Genomic DNA, 20,350 nt, shown 5'->3' on the forward strand with positions numbered 1-20,350 from the left:
AAACGGTTACATTTTCGTCTGAATGGTAATAGTATAATGACACCTAGCACTTGTCAGAGAAATAAGGTCAGTGTCATTCATGATGTCATTGGCCCAAGGGTGTAAAAACAGGCTGACACCCTTGCTAACGTAACTTATAATGACAGGACTGAGCAGAATACTGTAACAGTAAATAAGAGAGTATAGCTTATATAGGGGAGATAGTAATACAATGGAACTATCCCCATGCACCCTGGGCCTCTGTGCAAGCACTTTCCCACTTGTTATTGTGTCATTTGCCATGGGTAATGCATTGGGTGGATTAGTTTGTTATTGTGCTTAATGTCATTGATTTATGTTCATTTAATTATTTTTTTATATATGTATTTAAGGGGGAAATATGTCTGAGAGGGGTAACTGCAGGATGCACCCCCTCCCTTCTGCTCTTCCTTTGAACTGAGTCCATACGTCACCACCTGCAAAACGGCTCTGACGCAGGTGCTTTGTAACTGTAAAATCCAGACACCCAAATTAGTTTGAAAGAAAATACGGATTTATTTTGTGTGAGTGCTTTTTACCCCACTTTAGCCGTTATGCCAATTGATTCCTCCCCACACACACATAACATTTTTGTGTTGTCACTGCTGTTGTATCCTAAGACTCACCTACCAGTGAGGAGCCCCCACCGGGAGGACGTAGAGCCTTCATCTTACTCCTCCCGCCCAAACACAACTGTACTGCTGACAGGTGCCGCGGCTCCCGCCCCAGGCCTCCAGCCCATAGGATTACAAACAGTGTAATACTCAGTATCACCCTACCGTCCAATTATCACCCTCCCCGCCAATTATCACCCTCCCGGCCAATTATCACCCTCCCCTGTACACGGGCCAATTGTGTTTGTGTCGTAGACGCTCGACAAAGCCGGATGCACCACGGTGGATTTGAACCCACACCACAGCCCTCCGCGGTGGTGTGCAGGCACTTTAGCACTGGGCCACCCGTGCGCCCACGGATAGCCTTTTTAATTGCATATAAATATAACATCACAAATAACATAATATCAGTGAAAGTGTGTTCCCAGTGCTTCATTTCTGTCCGTCAGCACAGTATAAATTGGCTTCATCAAGTCTTCATCATGAATCGTAAACAGCTGATGATCCCTGCGATACAGGACGTGTAATCATAAGTCATTATAGCTATAGACTATGACTAGACATGGAAGCCAAAGGTGGACAATGCTGTCTACAGTGCTCATTAGAGAAATAGACAGTGGCCTCAATTGATCTCCATGAACATCAGCTCAAGTGGTTCAAGCCGAATTTGTGGGCCATTGATTTCTATGGCTTATTAAAGGTATGAGTAGCTTACTATACAGAGAGATGTGAAAGCAGGATTACTGGGAAATAGAGGTATTGATTGGGGGGGGACATAACAAATTCCACCAGCCAGAGAAGATTTGAAGGTATAAAACAGTGCTGACCGGAAGATGAAGAACGATTTTGATGAATCACACACCATGTCTGACTCACACGGTATGTGATTCATCCAAATCCTTTTTTCTTTAAGATTTATTTTTGGGCTTTTTATGCCTTTTTTGATAATTAGATTTTATTACGGATTCCCATTAGCTGGTGCCATAGCAACCAGCTAGTCTTCCTGGGTCCACACAAAAAACATAGAAAAACAATTACCGGTATTACAGTTGCAAATACAAAATTATTAAATGTCAGTAATCACAATACATAATGAAGCTAAAATGACATGTGAGCAAAGAAACAGAAAACTAAACAAAAATACTTTACAGTGTTAAATACAATTTAAGATGATTTTTTAAAGTTAATTTACTGTAAATGCAGCAGAGGTTTTGAGGCAGGTTATTCCAAAGGGTCAATGATCTATAAATAAAAGATCTCCTTAAAGCGTTGATTTTTGGACCAGGTAATTCAAGCTGCCCATTAGTGGAACCTCTAATGTAATGATCATGCACAGTATTACTATAAACAATCTGTTTATGGATAAAAACAGGAGTTTTACTGCTCATGACTGACTTGAATAGCACAAGTGTATTAAAAGACAACCTACCAACCGTGCTGCCCTGTTCTGGACAACCTGGAGCTTTCTGAGGTCACCACCACTGGCAGCAGATCACCACATTGTAGAGCAATAGTCAAGATGACATAAAACTAAACTTTGAACTATCTGACATAAAAGCGGACGGGCAACAAAAGAAGCACATTTCCTGGAAATACCAATTGCTCTTCCCATTTCAAAACAATATAATTAATATGGTGAGACCAAGACAGTGTGCAATCCAGCATCACTCCAAGGAGTTTTGTACTTTCAACTTGTTGAACTGCCGAATTACACAAGTTTAAATGAAGCTTTGGGCTTGTAGATAACCTGTGCCTTGTTCCCAGCACAATACATTTAGTCTTGGAGATGTTTAAGGACAAGTCTATTACATACTACCCAGTCATGCACAACTTTAAGTTCTCTGCTCAAAACTTCATTTAGTACATTGCATGATGGTGCAGCGTAATACAATGTTGAATCATCTGCATAAAGAACTGTTGTAGCACATTTGGTAGCCCAAGATAGGTCATTGGTAAATACAGAGAAGAGCAAAGGTCCTAGGCAACTTCCTTGCGGAACGCCACACTCTAGACCTCTGCTACTGGACAGGCTGCCATTTAGATACACCTTCTGTGATCTAGAGGACAAATAACTTAGTACCCACTTTAAAGGAGAAGAGTTAAAACCATAACATTTAAGTTACTCAACCAGTAGATAAGACAGTACTGACAGGAAATGGGGAGAGAGAGGTGGAGTGACACGCAGCAAAGGTCGACAGGATCGGGACTCGAACCCGCGACACGCTGTCAGGCTACACCAGCGGTCTGGGCCATCCAAATCCTTTCTGAGCATCATATCTGTATGAAGATCATACAGACATATTGCATTTTCTTTCTCTGATTAGTCTCTGATTAGTATTATGAATGTCATACTCTTATCATCATTATTAAAGAATACCACTCATTAAAAGTGTGTCAGGTGTCAAAATAATTGAAAAAAAATGCTAATATTTTGCATTGCAGTCCTGTCCTATTGTATTATGACTTTTCTTTCTATTTCTACTTTCACTGTCCACCAATAGGTGGCAGTGTAAGTACATGTTTCTTATTTTTTCAGGAGGAAGAAGTCCCGGAAGTAGGGAGCTGAAGCAGCGTTGCCATGTCCGCTTATTATAAGCAACTTTGGGCTTGTTTATCTGTAAAGTTGCTTGTAAATATTGGTAGTTTACGGATTGCGTTTTTTTAGGCTTGTTTCTAAAGTGTAGTTGCTTATTTGGGCTTGTTTCCTAATGTTGTTTAAACCAGTGGTTCTCAAACATTTGCATGTCAAGGACCCCCACATTAATATCTATTTGTGCCAGGGACCCCGCCACCCCCCCCCCCCCCCCCCCCATTACATGATTTGTGTTGTTAATATTCCAAATTTTTCACATTTTCAAGATTTTTTTAAATAGCAGATCTATACAAGCTCACAACGCTTCGCATCGTGACTCATTGTAAGCTTGTAGATCTGCTATTTTCAATTTAGCCTAGTTGTTTATTTTGGGCTTGTTTTCATATTTTTATTTCTCTCGCTAAATCTGGCAACTCTAAGCGGAAGATAATGAAGTGCGCAGCAGTTAGTGACATTGGTCAGTTTGTTGACATAATGAACGTCTAACTGGATGAACATTTACTATCACTACGTAAGTTAAACGTATTGTTCTCGTCGTGAGTCTTTTACATAAAACGTTTCTAGTTGTAACTGTCGCTGTGGAAAATGTTAGGCTATTTAACTAGCTAGATGGCCTGCTGTGTTGTGTAGCATAAACAACGGTAGCCCCGTTTGGAACCTCACCCTCCACCCTCGTCTACACAGCTCCGAGTTGAGGTCCCGCTTCGTAGGCTGCCGGCAGAGTGCGACACCGGCGAATATTGGCGAATATCGTTGATTCTTACCCTTTTCCGCACATCGTATCCAAAAAGTAAAGGTCGTCCCCCCTGCTCTCATATGTTTTACATTTTAGCGGTAAAGACCATTTTAGTGACTGGGTGGAACAAGCGTTTAAATGGCTTATTTAGTCAGCCTGTGCCTTGTTTTCCCAATGCAACCTTAACGGGAGCAGTACAGCGCATGCGGTCGGGGGTTGACTGGCCACAGGCTGACTATAAAAAGCGATTTAAACGCTTGTTAAACATGTCACTTAAATGTTCTTGACCGCTAAACTGTAAAACATCTGAGAGCAGGGGGGAATACCTTTTACTTATGGATACGATGTGCGGAAAAAGGTAAGAATCAACAATATTGGCCACCGTTCACCGGTGTCACATTCTGCCGGCAGCCTATGTAGAGGAACCTCATCTCGGAGCTATATATAGCGGAGCTATACCAATGCTAGAAATGACTAATGTATTTTGATATGGCTGTTCTGTGGCTGATTTTCTGCTTTTCTGGAGCAGATATCTCTGGTGGGAAAATGTCGTCTCGGTCTTTCATCTCGTCCGCACTGATTGTGTTTCTGCTGGAGTCTGTTATTGTTGCAGAGGCTAAGGTACATAGCAATAGGAAGACTAGTATGTTGACCATTTATCTGAATTTTATCCATTTCATTGTTTTTTATTATTATAATTTTGTATATTTTTTTCTTGCAATGTAGCACTTTGAGATGTGTCAAATATAAAGTGCCTTACAAATAAAATGTATTATTATTATGACTCACTAGGCACTGCAGGTGTTTTATCAGTGATGGATGGAAGAAGTACTCACATGTTTGTTTTACTTAAGTAAATGTATCTGCAATGTAGATATACTCTGTTGCAAGTGAAAGTCCTGTATTCAAACTGTACTTGAGTACAAAGTACAAAAGTATTGGCATCAAAGTATAATTGAAGTACCAACAGTAAAAGTACTCATTGTGCAGAATGTCCCATTTCACAAGTTCAAAATGTATAAAACATCTTTTGAAAATAGCCGATCTACAATCTCGTGAGCTTGTAGATCTGCTATTTTCAAATGTCTGAAATATATATATATATATAGGGCTGAAGTGGTTTATGTATGACTATGACTATGTATAACTTTTAACTAAAGCTTTCATGTAATTGTAGTGGCGTAAAAGTACAATATTTTCCTCTGAGATGTAGTAGTGGAGTAGAAGGAAAAGTATTAAATTGTAAATACTGAAGAAAGTAAAAAATACCTTATTTTACTTTAGTACAGTAGGCTACTTGAGTAAATGTACTTAGTTTCTTTACACCACTGTGTTTTAGAATATTAAAAATATTATTTGAACAAATAACTAAAATGGTAATTTCCTAAAATTCACAGAACTTTGAGGATGTGCGCTGCAAGTGTATCTGCCCGCCTTATAGGAACATCACAGGTCATATCTACAACAGGAATGTCTCCCAGAAAGACTGGTAAGAAGTCTGCTTTGTTTCTGTAGAGCACTTTAATAAAGTATAAACTCAAAGTGTTGCATATTAACCCATTTAGACCTGGAACGCATCTGTGTCACTTCAGGTTTCTTTGGCTATTAAAAAATAGTAGATATAGCGCGGCACCGAGTACCGTGCTATGAGCTTGTAGATCTGCTATTTTTGAAAAATCTTGAAAAAAAAGAAATCTGACTTTTTTCAAAAAACATTTTTAAGAATCGCCTCAGGTCTTAATGGGTTAAAAGAGGATAAATAAAGAGGGATACAAATGTATACATATATGCACATCTTTGTACAAACCAAAGTATAATATAAAACACACACACTCTCACACGCACACACACACACACACACACCCCATGGACTCACATAAGTATGGGGGAAAAAGAAGAGGGTGAAGAGAAATAATTATTTCCAGACCAATGTCCCTGTTCTGTTCTCTTTTCTAACATATTAAATTGAGAATGAAAATAAATAAATTGATCATACAAGCAGAGTGTTTTTCATGACAGCCACTGTCAGCCAGTGCAACCAAAATGTTTACCTCTGTGTGTGAGAGTGCTGTCCAGAGCGAGCTTGATGTAATCAAAAACAAGACAAGAATGATGGCTTATAACAGCTGTCTCTATATACCTGTATGTACTCAACAAAATATTTTTTGAAAAATCGTCGCCAGGGCAGTAGAATATTTGAATTGGAGTTTTATCAGTTTATGGCATCCCTGCTGCCTTTATGGCTGCGTTCATCATCGTTTCTATGGAGAGTGAATAAACCAGGCTGCACAAATGTAATCAACTTTTTAAAAACTAATTTCTGCTTCTTATTATGGGGGAACAATACTATTATATTCAGTATTTTAAGGGAAATTATACAAGTGTAATTAGCACTGGTTAGTGACAAAAACTGAACATTGCACTGTGTTTTAGCATTGAACTTTGCACATTCGACTGTGACATTGCTGCTATTGATTAGATATGCATATGCACATTTCCTGCACACTTCTGGAACTGCTGCATATTGATAAGCTAATGTACAGTACCTACCTGTCTTAGACTCGATTTGTTTCTCACTGTATATTTTTTGTATTATATTATTTCTTCTCTTACTTAACACATTGATTGCCAAGATCAAGTTAACTTGATTTTTCAAATCCATCACTTGATTGCCAAGATCAAGATCTTTAATCTTGATCTTTAAAAAAAATAAAAAAAAATAATGTTTTTTTTTTGTTTTTTGACCCAAAGACCAAGGAGATATGATTTTTTTGAAGATCTAGACTCCTATCCACTTCTTTGTTAACTTAAAACTTAAAAATTCTGTATTCTCCTGAGTACTTTTTTTTTCTCAATGAAAAATCTCTGGCATAAAACTGCAAAAAATCTGAAATAATTCTGGCAGGCAATATGTTAATATATTATTACGTTTAGGATGTTGCACAATGTTTTGCGGAAAAAGTCCCTACAACATTTCGCTACTTGTATAAGGTAGTGACAAATAAAACCCTCTGTCTGAGTTTCATGTTAACTGATTTGTATGAACTATAGTACCTAGTTGCAATCTTTTGACCACGAAGCAAGCAAACGATATATGAAATGACACAATTTCTGTTACCTACTGTACTTTTGGTTTCCTACCCACTTGCTAACACTGGTCAGTTGTCACACTCCCCCAGATGAGCAATTTCAACATATTTGTTTTGGACTTCTCATTACAGTACCTGCCTCCATGTGGTAGAACCTATGCCGGTGCCTGGCCATGATGTGGAAGCTTACTGCCTGCTGTGTGAGTGCAAATATGAGGAACGCAGCAGCAACACAATCAAGGTACTCCTGACTCCCATTTACTCTGAAAAGCTGCTTTCTACTACACAGTAAAATCCTCAGTGTACATTTAACTCTGAGAGTGTACTGTGCACTTGCAGAGTTACAAATAGATAAATGAACACTGGGGACTTTACAGTGTAATCTGATGCTGCTCTTAATCTTGTTTGTCTCATTGTGAACATATCAACTACCTACCCACCAGTCTTAAGCAAGTAATGTTATGCCAACAAAAGCTGTTGACATGTGTGTCAGGTTTATATTTTTACTGTGTCATACTGTGTCATTTTAGATTTGTAGCTATAACCATTATTTTATACTTTGGGCGATTAAAAAATAGCAGATATACAAGCTCGTAGCACAGCACCGAATGCCACGCTACGAGCTTGTAGATCTGCTATTCGTTTTGAAAAATCGTGAACATTTTTGCAAATCTTTGAATATATATATCTATGTAACAGAGTGGTCCACTACCTCAGCCTGATGGCCTGAAAGTCTAATATCTCCCCCAAGCGAAGGGGATATTCCTTTGGCTTAGCGGTTAAGATGTTGGCTTTCCACGCGGGAGACCCGGGTTCGAATCCCGGGCGTTACATATATATGTTTTTTAGTGCGAACATTTTTAATTCAAATCTTTGCTCCTGGGGATCCTACAAATGTCTTCTAAATCCTAACAGTTCTTTTTTGAAAAACAAAAAGGTATGTTGCTTTAATATCAGTGGTTCTCAAAATGTTCATGTCAAGGACCACTCAAAATTATATGTATTTGGCCACGGACCCCCATCTCAAAATATTTAGTTCCAGGGGCCCCCAGAAGCAAACATTTGAGTTAAAATTTGTATATATATATATTCAAAGATTTGCACACATTTTCACCATTTATTTTCAAAAATATCAGATCTACAAGCTCACAGGTGCCGTGCTATGAGCTTGTATAGCTGCTTTTTATGAATAGCCAAAGAAATCTAAAATGACACAGACGCGTTCCCGGATTGAATGGGTTAACACTAAGTAGTTTCTATCTAATTTTGGTTCCCACCCAGTCAGAAAAACACAGACCTACTGTGGTCCTCCTAAAACTCTACATCACCACACAATCACATTTTACCCCCATGCCCAACGAAGAAGCTGCTCATTCATTCTGTCCACTGTTTCTCCAGACCTTCATTCAAGAGTGGAGGGATTTTGGAGGGCTGGCCATGCGAGACTACAGGTATCCAAACAATAAAGATGGATTGTTCTTGTCTGATGCTCCAAACATTTATTGGGACAGCTACACCTGATGAAGATCCCTTTTAGCATTTAGGGATCAAAATGTTGTATTTGGTAAAAGAAAAATTGGAGCATCAGATGAGTTGCAAGCCTACTTTATTGTTGTTTGGATAGCTATCTGGCCATGATGTCCAAATATTTACATCTTGTCACACAGACCAGATAATTCTGATCTGTGCTCTGTGAACAAGCAACAAACGTGTTTCCCTTCATTCTCATTGTATGGAAAAACAGGTCTCCAAATCACACTTTTCAGCACATAAATGAAAGTGAATAAAGCAAATTCTGCTAATATATAATACTGGTATGTTCCGCCTTTTTTGCCTACTGGCAGTGGCAGCATTACACAGAAAGATTGACTTTTGTTGTGCAAGAGAACTTCAATCTAGGGTAATATAAAATGAATACAGCAATTTCACACCCAAACCAGGACAATTTTTATTTTATTTTTTTCACCAAAACATATCACATACTCTACCTTTTTAATATGGAGTTGCAAACTGTAACTACTGTAAGCTGATTGCAGTTCAGTAAAGTGAAAGTAGTGTCAAAAGAGAGAATATTGTTGTGACCTTTTGTGTGTCAGGTGACCATCATAATCTACCTGTCTGTGGTGGGCGCTCTGCTACTCTACATGCTGTTCCTACTCCTGGTGGACCCCCTTATCCGGAAACATGACCCCTACACCCAGCCCCTGCATAACGAGGAGGACTCGGAGGTACACACACATACAGGAACATGCAATAAGTGACTTATTTGAAGAGTTCAGTGCGATGAGATATTCCGTTACACAAGTATAATGACCAGAGTTGAAAGTACTGCCTTAAAACAATTACTATTACGCCATAATGAAATTGCCATGATAAAACGGACCTGGTCGGTTCTCGGGTACTGTCGGGTATTTTGGGTTCCTGTGGACCCTTGAACACTACTCTACTGCAGTGCACACTGGATCATGCTCCCATAGTGACTAATCAATTACCACCAAGGTGGGTGACGTTTTGAGTGTCTTAGCTCTTCCTCAGACTAATAAAAACACTCTAGAAATAATGTCTATTATTGGCTAGTCAACTTTTTTTTAATATCCTGCTGTTTTCCCAAGTTATGGGTGACCTAATTTTCCTCCCTAGTGTGACTGCACAGGAGGATTTATTTTTCTCTGCTGCAGCAAGAGAAAACATGTTTCATGTCTACTTATCGTCATTACACTAGAAGCAGTAGTGTAACGAGTAATTAGTATAATTAATTGATTTTCCCAGGGAGTAATAAGTAAAGTCAATTGGAGGATGATAGAAGTAGTATGAAGTAATGTGTAGTTTATAGTTTTTTGTACTTGTCCAACACGACAGTTGAGTGGTACAGTAAGTGTTCAATTCCTGATTTAAAATGTGTGTGTGTGTGTGTGTGTGTGTGTGTGTGTGTGTGTGTGTGTGTGTATTCAGGAGATGCGTCCACCAGTTGACCCTGCAGCCCGGGGCAATACCATGCTGGAGCGAGTGGAAGGGGCACAGCAGCGCTGGAAGGTGCAGGTCCAGGAACAGCGCAAGACTGTGTTTGACCGCCACAAGATGCTTAGTTAAACCCTGTCTGTCAAAGCAGGGCTAGTGGAGGTAACCTCATCAGGCTCAGTACTCTGACAACTGTCACCAGCTGCATTGTTGTTGTTGTTGTTGACTCTACACAGTAAAATCCTCAGTGTTAGCTTAGTTTCAATGTGAGAGTATACAAATGTTACCACTTGGTTACATTTGTGTACTCTCACAAATGGATAAATTAACACAGATTTTACTATGTTGCTGTTCCTTTCTCATTTCAAAGCATAGCGACTCGCAATCCATCACTTTATTCAATAGCTGCTTGTCAACAGCATGCCTTCTCCTTTAAGCTGGTTATAGGGAGAGGACATTTTTGGAAACAAATGATATGGCTATATTTTAGTTTTTTGCAATATGTATTGCAATATAAAAATAAAAAAGTAAAATAATTTTAAGGAAAAGAAAATAAATTGAGTATTTTCTGGTACCTGCAGGAGGTGAAATAGTTGTTTTTTTTAGGGGGGGGGGGGGGTTTGCTCAGTGACACAGACTGGGCGAGCCAATACAAAATCTATGTCAACAGCTCCTTTTCGTTGCTGTTGAGCAGTATAGTATCTAGTTGACACATCCTTTTTCCTAACCCCACAACATACAGTACTTCCCTATTTCTACTTTACTTAATTGCTAAACTATTCAAACCATTGCCAAGATTTTTTTTAATCTATCAAGTAGTACAAGTACGGTATGTTATTGTGACATCATGACTGATGGGTCCAATTTGCCCTCCGTTGCATCCTCAGTGAGCTGATTTCAAACGTGTACATGTGAATGTCAGTGGTGATACAACAATGTTCATGAGACACACCTCACTCTTATGAAAAATGAAAGTTGTAATTTATTACTCATTAGTAAGTTGTAACTGGACTAACAGACACACTAGCCCAGCTCAGTGTGACTGTCGACAAGCAGCTATTTGGAAACCTTTAATGGTACTTCAATGGAAATGGCGGAATTTAATTAATGTTGATATTTATTATTATTCAAGTGGAGCCATGGAGTACAGGTTATATATACATTACTATCTGAAGGTATTTAAAACCATTGCAGTCATTTCACCAAGCTTGTCAAACTGATATACAGTATACAGTAGGTTTGGAATTTCAATTTGTAATATATTTGTCAGTTTAGGAAACACCATACGAAACGGCTTTCTCATGAAATGAGTTTTACTTTCAAAGCTATTGAATATTTGTTTTTGTTTATTGTGTATCATTATTGTCTGAAGCTACGTCAGGGCATGTAAGCCGTATGTGTATGAATAGTCACTGGACAGGGTAAAGTGACCCTACTTTTCATCACTGATTGCCAAACAATGCACATTCCCTAGTTGACCACTTAAACCCAAGTGGTAATCAGTTGCCAATGTACTTGGTGTGCTCCTTTTTTCCTTCTACACCAAATGTCTTTGCCAAAAATAGACGATATACATACAAGCTCACAACGCGGTGCATTGCGACATGTTCTGAGCTTATAGATCTGCTATTTTGGGCGAATGTGCCCCCCCAGAATCGAGATGCAAGGGTTCAAGTGGTTAATGCCTGTATTTAATTATTGCCGTTTGTAAATTGTGGCTTGATAGCTTTTATTTATTGTTTAGCTTTATGGCTTTCAGCAAACATCACTTCCCTGTTCTCCTGAATCGACCCTGATTTTCTGTTCCTCAAAGAAAGAAACCTACACTGGCTTACATAACTTCATGTCACACACAGTGAGAACTACTGAAGTTTATCCATAGTTAGGTAATTATTTATAATGGTTTGCATTTTACCGCTAAAACACTTGCTTAAAGTTGTTTTGGAAATAATGTCAATGGTATGGCCTTTTTATGTATTACGTTTTTTTTTTATCCATGTACTTTATTTATGTTTGTATCCCTAATCTGACTGGATTATTACATTGCACTGAATGCCTTTGCTCATACCTCTGCCTGTATAATTAAAAATTCTGTTAAGGTTTCTCTTGCCTTGTTTTGTTTTAGGACTACTAACTGGGTGTGGTTACAGATTAGTCCCTTATCCCATTTAGACTTGGAAAATCTATACGTTGTTATACCTTAAATTTCAGAAAACTTCGGTCAGAATTTAGAAGGCGTTTTTAGAATCGTTTTAGGTTTAAATTTGTACTACTGTATAAGTAGCACTAGAGGGTGACAAAGTACACACTATGTCACTCCAACTGCAGTGAATTGCACTTACACGATAATTTGTCTTATCAAATTTCTAAGTTGGTAAGATGCTGCAGAATTCTGATGAAATTTGTTTGCCGTTGGAATGTTTTAGTTCTTATTTTGCACATAATGACTAACTTCTAAGGAAATGGAACCATGGAACTCTGACCAGTTTAAATATGCTGCTATTATTTTGTCTCTCCTTTTCTCCCAATTTAGTCCCATTATAAGGCCCCTACTAATTGGTTAATTAGAAAGCTTAGAGATGAGCATGTGTTGCCTCATACACACGTGATGCAGCCAGTCCGCTTCTTTTCACCTCCCAATGAGCAGTTTCCCCGGTAGGAGTTGGCGTGTGCGTAGGCACACGCTATTCTCATTTCAGCTCCCCACTGAACAGGCGCCCTGACCAGCCTGTAGGAGTTGGTCCGGTTGTCCTAGTATGCGCCCAGAGGATTCAAACTCAAGTCTCCGTGGGGGGGGGGGGGGACAGGGGCAGGAACTTTACCCCTGTGACACCCGAGCACAGAATTAGAATTCTCTGGCTGACGTCCCAAGAGCTCCCTTTATCATTCCTTGGTCTTTATTTTCTTGCCTGTCATTGTCATCCAACCCCATAGAAAATCCTTACACTGGTCTGCACGTATATCTCACAAACGTAATCCCCACCCTATGTATTCTAATGACCCACTCAGTTGGGAGTTATAACCCATTGGGCCGCAGGGAAACTGATTTCTCTTTTGAAAGTGTGTTTGTGTGTCTATTGACACCCGCCCCCCCCAATCCTGCATTTTACCCCTTCACTGTGCTCTGCCCCCCCCCCCCCCCCCCCAGCTAAACTCTCTCCCCCACCTCCTAACCCCACCCTCTCTGCCATCCCCAAGCATGGTCTACAGTCTATATTTAAACTAACGTCGGGGGCCAACTGCTCCTCCACTGACTTGGGGCGCCTATCACTTTTCCCTGCCTGCTGTACATTTGTGTCAGCCCTCAGCCAGGAGGAGAGGGGACAAAAGAAGAACAGGGGAGACAGGGAAGTGGAGGAGAGGGGCACATTCACTCGTGGACCAAAGGATTTGGAACCCAGGGGCCTTCACGGCACGGAGTTGTATTGTATCTCATTTGTTGGAATATTTTTTGCCAGTGGACGCATTTCTCCAGGATATAGGGTTTTCCTAAGGCGGCATCAAGATGGCAGACGCCAAGCCAATGAATGAGGAGGAGTTGAAGAAGAAGCAGAGGGAGAAGCTGAAAAAACTGCAGGCCACAGGGGGAAACCCTCGACCCGCCCGAACCCTCTTCATGTTTGGGCTCAAAAACCCTATACGCAAGGGGGCCATCAACTTTGTCGAGTGGAAGTATCCTTCTATTATCTCTCTCACACACACACACACACACACACACACACACACACACACACACACACACACACACACACACACACACACACACACACACAGTTAACTGTAAACCAACCATCAGTCTTGGGCAAAGAACATTTTCAGTCCTGTTGAAGTCTAACTTAATCTGGGGGCGGAAATAGCCCTTAGAGACTGTAGATCTGCTATCTTCTGCAAAGAGATTTCCCTGGGGGAACCCAGTCAATTATGTACAGTATATAGGGTTGAAGTGGTGAAGAGTTATTAAAATCCTGTTAATTTTAGGATGTGCGCTGCTGAGCCTTTTAAAGACACAGGGACTTTAAGATTGCTGAAAGATGTCACCTGTCTTTAATATTAGCAGAGCTTGTACACACAGAAAAGGTGTGAATGCCAGGTGGCAGGTTGACAGCTGCTTTGTAGACCAGCTGTGATCAGCATGGTCAAGCTCTCTTTCAAATGTCTGCTAAGGGCTTCCCCTGAGTGTTAAGACTTTTGTTATGTGTGAGGCTGCCCCACGTCCACGTAAAGCATGTAACCCCAGTGTTTTCACTGTGAGGGCTGCTTAACCCCAATCTGTTTACAGCGGGCTGACAGAAACTATTAATTAAAGCCCTTTAATTTAATGATAAGTAACCTGGCTGGTTGGCATTGTGCTTTTAATGTGGAAAAAAAGCTGCTCTGTGAGGCCTGTTGTTTGCCTGTGTGCCTCCTGTTGTGTGCCTCCTGTTGGGGGTTTCCATCCTGTTTTTAGTCTGAAGTCCATTCCCACTTTAAGCTGTGGTTATAGTTACTGTAGATCTGAAATAGATTAGATGTATGGTCTCGTTATTAGTGTGGCATCAATATTCCAAAAATAATTGTGAAGAATGCGTTGAATTGGCCGTGTTCATCTGGCAACATTGGTCTTCATAGCTTTTGAAGCTATTTTGATTTATTTAGCTTTAGAACCATGTTTTCACCAGAGACTATCAACTATATTTTTTATCAGTTTTACTGAATGTTGTACTATTGTGCATTGTCTGACCTGAAATTGCAGTCACGCACCACCAACTCAAGATTTTTTGTAGTGGTGTAATCTCACAACCCAGGTATTGAGAGCCATGGAATGTTCCAGAAATAGAATAAAACAACTCAGAATACTTATAAATGGGATATTGTTTTCTCCTAGCAATGCTGTTGACAGCCTTTGGGGAACAACATGTCACAGAGTGGAAATATCCAGTCTCTTTTCTTGATAAGTGGAGTGTTTTTAAAAAGCCTTGGTCATATTCTAGGGCTTTGCAGCTGTCCTGTGGCATCACAGACTAGACATGATGCTGAGTTAGCAGGGGAATTCTATTAGGGTGCCCCCTATGGGTGGGAATTGACCTATACATTGGACAGAATTACACACACACACACACACACACACACACACACACACACACACGCCAAGGCCTGCAATAGGAGATTGGAGTTTGAGAGGCCACAGTGTTGTTTGATAACAGGGATGCGCAGCTGTGGAGCTGTTATAACACTGTTATGAATGAGGTTTTTAACTTTTTACCTCATGCAGACAATTAAATTAAATCACTCAGATAATGACATCATGGATCTAAAAATAGCAGGTGCAATTGACACCTGTATGTTTTTTTGTGTTGTGCATGTACACATTTAGACCAAACTTCAATGCATATTATGCAAATCCCAATATAACCAATATGTTGTCACATTTGAAGTCACATACATACAGGCTCATGTGCAGAACTAAAAAGAAATGTATACACTGAGAAACTCCTTCCAGTTTAGTTTTTAATTATCCACCTTGTGTGATGTTTCGAGACCTTTAGCTTTTCTTCCGACACACATTTTTGCGAAGCATGCCAACATGAAAAACTGATTTGCACAAATGAAATAAAAAAAAACCACATCAAACATGTCTCTCCAGCATGTTGGATGTGGATGTGAGTAGGGGTGCAGCAATTAATCGATTTAATCAATTATATATTTTTTTATTGATAATCAATTTTAATAGTAAAAAATAATCGACTTCGGGGACAATTTAGAAATTTAGCTTTTTTCAACAAAAGAAAAAATGCTAGCAAAAATAGCGGATCTATAAGCTCGCAATGCATCAGTCTACGTGTTGTAAGCTTGTAGATCTGCCATTTTAGCTATTTTTGTTCGACACTGTTGTATGATGAAGTATTAAATAGGGCTCAAGTGGTTAATCAGACTAATCAATTTGGTTGATTATAAAAAGTAGGATTTATTTGCGATTATTAACAACTGACCAATTAATTTAATTGGAAAAGTAAGTAATCGCTAAGAAAATAATGTATTGTTGCAGCCGACATGTCCTGTGTTACTGTATGTGGTTGTTCTGGTCCTTAACTGATTCCTCCAGACCCTTTGAGATCATCGTCCTGCTGACCATCTTTGCCAACTGTGTGGCTCTGGCCGTCTTCCGGCCCATGCCTGAGGAGGACAGTAACAACACCAACACCAACCTGGTGAGCATGCATGTGGACACGCGCACACACACACACACACACACACACACACACACACACACACACACACACACACACACACACACACACACACACACACACACACACATTATTACTATGAGGACGTCAAATTTTTATTGAAAATAGCAGAAAATAGTCGTGTTGTGAGGTTAATCAGCTTAGGTGCGCAATGTATTTAGTATTTAAGTTCTCTTGAGGAGCCAAAACTCTTTCTCTAAATCAGTGTCTAGATATGCAGCTCTGCTCACCAAATGGACGTGTCTGTTTTGAGTCTGTGAAGTCAGACTCTGCAAAATTCTACTATACTTGTGGGGGCATTTGGCCCTCACAAGTATACTGACACAAGTGTGTTACTCTATTAGGGTTTCCAGTTAAAACTGCTTGGGGTTGTGGGCCCCATGACAACACAGCAGACTGGATTCATTATATTTAGGAAGCAACCAAATCTGTGAACCATGACATCCTTGATGTTCCTTGAATGTTATCAAATGTAACTTCAATGTTCAACCTCCGTGAGGTGGAACGAATGTGACCACTGTGTGTTTTTGTGATATGTTTGTATGACATTGAAGGGATATCGTCGATTGGAAAACTTGTATGTCCAAAACTGTTCCTTTTTTTTATAAAAAAAAAAAAGAGATTTAAATAGTGAAAATAGCCAATCTACAAGCTAACAATGTGTCGCGTGCGACACTCTTGTATGATGAAATAGGGCATACATTTACGGGGGGGAAAAAACGTTGAAATATGGACATTCAAGGTTTCTGCCAGACGATATACTCTTACCCAATCTTGAATATTTAAGTTCTTTATTTTCAGTGGATGGTTCGTTTACTAGCTCTGCTCACCAAATGGACATGTTTGTTTTGAGACTGTGAAGTCACACTCTGCATATTAACACTATTAGCTACTGTGGTGTTTCAGCTGGTCGCTGGTAAATCCCCATGATCTCCACTGACTACATGCTTCCACCCCCTTCTCAGCTCTTGTAGCCTTTATCTCAGAGCCAAATAATGTCCCAGGCTCTGGCACAATGCTTTATTAGGTTGTTGACTGACTGTGACACCATGCTTTGTCCATCTCAAACATGACCTGCTGAATCACATCATGTTTCAAAGTCAAATTTGCACTACGCAGCACCCGACTATCCATGCCAGAATCTAGGTTGAGAACGTATAAAGAAATGCTGGCATTTTGTTTTTCAAATGGATATTTTGCTATAAATATAAGGATGGTCAATGTTTGCTCTTACTGCATACTTGCGGTATGAAGTAAGAGCATAATGGCCAGTGTGTGAATATGGTCATTAACCCATCAAACCGGGAATGCATTTGTGTAACCACTTTAACCATTATCTTTATTCGGCTATTAAAAAATAGCAGATCTGCTATTTTTGAAAGATGTGTGCAAATATTTTTTAAGCAAACATTTTTAACTCATATTTGCCTCTGGGGGGTCCCTGGAACTAAATATTTTGAGATGGGGGTCCGCTGCCAAATACATAATTTTGGGGGTCCTTGACATGAAAAAGTTTGAGAACCACCATTGAGCAACATAGGTTTTTTCAAAAAACTGTTAGATGATTTAGAAGGCATTTGTAGAATCCCCAGAAGCAAAGATTTGAGTTACAAATGTTCACTTTAAAACATATATATTCAAAGGTTTGCACACATTTTCATGATTATTTTTTTTTGCAGATCTACAAGCTCATATATTAATGAGCTTGAGCTTGTATATCTGCTATTTTTGAACAGCCAAAGAAATCTAAACATGACACAGATTCTTTCCCGGTCTAAATGCGTTAAGAAATTAAATGAAATGAAGTAGCTTATGTGTTGGTCAGGACTGTGGTTTTACCTCTTCCCTCTCTAGCTGGTTAGGTGTCTCAGAATGTCTCCTATAGAGTAGTGTAAGGTTAGCCGGGTGGCAGGTGCTGCTGGCTCCCTGGATGTTCTTTGAAGCGTGCCCTGGAGTTTTTTATATTTAGAACTCATAGGTGTGTGTATTGACGCTACCTCTGGGAGTCTGAGAGTTTGAGTAGAGCTCAATAATGGACAATAATGGCAGACATATGTTTTAGCGACAATTAATACTGTATACTAGCAATGTATTGTACAGTAAGTGAGCACTTTTATTGACAGAGGGAATTTGGTTTAAACCAGACCGGTACATTGGTCTTGCCAATATATCGTTATTTGCCTTTTTTTGACAACATCGCTATCAGCAATTATGCAGACGATGTGTCCTGGTTTTTAAACCACTTTCAAACTGGCGTCCCCATTTTGGGCATCCCATTATAAATGCCATAAAAAATAGTAGACCTACAAGCTCACAACGATGCGTTGTAAGCTTGTAGATCGTCTGTTTTTGAAAAACATGCAATAGGGCTTAAAGTGAATAAAATACATTCTAGTTAAATGATCTGAAAGTTTTTCTAATTGATTGGAACATTTTGCAGCTTTTGACAGAATATCGGTCAAAGCATTGGTTATCGGTGGTCTAAGACTCTCTAAAATCAGGATTGGCATTGAACCCAAAGATCTGGCATGGGTCGGGCTCTAATATGTCATTGCAGAGGCAAAAAGGCCACATACAGTATGCTACGGCGGTGGATGTTTATACAGTTGGCCTTGAGGAGGGCTACACTGGTAGATAGAGATGCATCCACACATTGAAAAGACGCGAGGTTTCACTTGGAGGTCTGTGACCCCACTTAGGGGGCCTGACCTTCAGTGCGTGTGCCAACATTTCAGTGGGCCACAGTCAGCCACCGTCTGCCCCTCAAATAGCATTCAATATACTTCACAATAACACACAACCCAGTGTCAATTTTGATGATACAACACAGCCAGTTGACCCACACTCCATGCCAAATCCACCATGATATTAAATTTCCTCTGGACCTCATCCTGACCTCATTTCTTTACGAATCCTGCCACGGGCCCCAAACCTACCTCATCCCAAATCCCTCTGCGACTACTCAGTGAGTCATTCCAGAGATGTTAGGGGTGTAAGAAGAGCTGGGGGAGGATCCATTCCCCCCCCACATCAACCCCTGGCCCGGTGCAGTCATATAACTAGACAGGCCCAAACAGCACCACCCTGTGGATGCAGGGGGTTGCCAGAGAGAGACCTCAGTCATACCACTCCATGTAACCCAGTAGTTACTCATTAAATATGATGGCTCATACATTTTTTCCACTACTCCAGAGCGTACCACACACAGTTATGGGGTCAGCCCCATGTTCCTTCTGCCCTTTGTTCCCTCAGTTTAGGGTTGGGGTAGGGGTTTGGGTTAAGGCATGAGGGAACATAGTGCTGAGGGAACATAGGTATATGCTCCGACAGTTACCCCTCTGGGATTAATTTAACTTGTTCTTTTCACTCAGTAAATGTATGTGTCAGGTTGTCTAAGTGAGATTGGCCAGGAATCTTAAATGAGGAGGAGAGACTGTGAAGTGTAAATTGATCTTTTCTGCCGCCAAAACATTGTTTTCTTTTATTTTGTATGATGAATGTCACTTTGAGTAGCAAAACCAAACACCACGGGGTCTATATCAAACTGGTTGCTTACTTGCTTCCCATCTTACCATGTTTGTACTGTAGTCAACTGTGAAGGGAGAAGATTAGGGCTGTGAGTATTCTGCTATCTCATGATTCGATGTAAAGGTTTTATCAACTAAACACACAAAGGTAAATCCAACATCCCAAAAAAATGTGTAAAAAAAAAAGATTTTTGAAAATGAGAATCGATTCTGAATCGTCCAACAGTAGAATCGCGATTCGTATTCGAATCGATTTTGTTCTGACACCCCTAGAGAAGATATGTTTTTCAAAACAAGTACACAGCTCCACTAAGCAATGATGCTGTGTTTAATGATTTTGGAATGCAAAAATAGCTCCCTGCTTTTTTTATTGATACATTGATTGATTGATTGATTGATTTATTGATTGATTGAATACCTTATTAGCAAGTTTAGGAAACAGTACGGCAGTACAGTTCATTAGGTAATTTCTACTCGATTCATCAAGACATACAATACATTACATATCAGCAACAACACTAAAAGCAATTCTAGATATATTTACAGAAAAAAGGCGGTGGGACGAGGGCCAGGGGCAGAGGATGCCAC

The 20,350-nt window shown here is 39.9% G+C and overlaps 2 protein-coding genes across 2 annotated transcripts in view; both read left to right on the forward strand.

Moving 5' to 3' along the window:
- The first annotated feature begins 3,631 nt into the window (after positions 1 to 3,631).
- Positions 3,632 to 12,111, forward strand: tmem9 (transmembrane protein 9). Its single transcript, XM_080443755.1, has 6 exons — positions 3,632 to 3,736; positions 4,491 to 4,582; positions 5,359 to 5,450; positions 7,183 to 7,291; positions 9,147 to 9,278; positions 10,003 to 12,111. The coding sequence occupies exons 2-6, from the start codon at positions 4,508 to 4,510 to the stop codon at positions 10,138 to 10,140; spliced, it is 546 nt and encodes a 181-aa protein (XP_080299881.1). The 5' UTR covers positions 3,632 to 3,736; positions 4,491 to 4,507; the 3' UTR covers positions 10,141 to 12,111.
- Positions 12,112 to 13,333: 1,222 nt separating this feature from the next.
- cacna1sb (calcium channel, voltage-dependent, L type, alpha 1S subunit, b) overlaps positions 13,334 to 20,350 on the forward strand; it is a 35,049-nt gene continuing 28,032 nt past the window's right edge. Inside the window, exons 1-2 of the mRNA XM_080444589.1 lie at positions 13,334 to 13,680; positions 16,091 to 16,196. Of these exons, the coding sequence (XP_080300715.1) occupies positions 13,514 to 13,680; positions 16,091 to 16,196 (273 nt within the window). The 5' untranslated portion in view covers positions 13,334 to 13,513. The remainder of the gene's footprint in view (positions 13,681 to 16,090; positions 16,197 to 20,350) is intronic.

Source organism: Gymnoscopelus braueri, assembly GCF_963280865.1.
Source record: "Gymnoscopelus braueri genome assembly, chromosome: 12".
NCBI lineage: Eukaryota > Metazoa > Chordata > Actinopteri > Myctophiformes > Myctophidae > Gymnoscopelus > Gymnoscopelus braueri.

Excerpts from the sequence above, each read along its gene's own strand:
- tmem9 (XM_080443755.1), top strand. The coding sequence starts at position 4,508 with ATGTCGTCTCGGTCTTTCATCTCGTCCGCACTGATTGTGTTTCTGCTG. Across the intron at positions 7,292-9,146 it reads GCAGCAGCAACACAATCAAG|GTGACCATCATAATCTACCT; the intron begins GTACTCCTGACT and ends TTTGTGTGTCAG. Across the intron at positions 9,279-10,002 it reads ATAACGAGGAGGACTCGGAG|GAGATGCGTCCACCAGTTGA; the intron begins GTACACACACAT and ends GTGTGTATTCAG.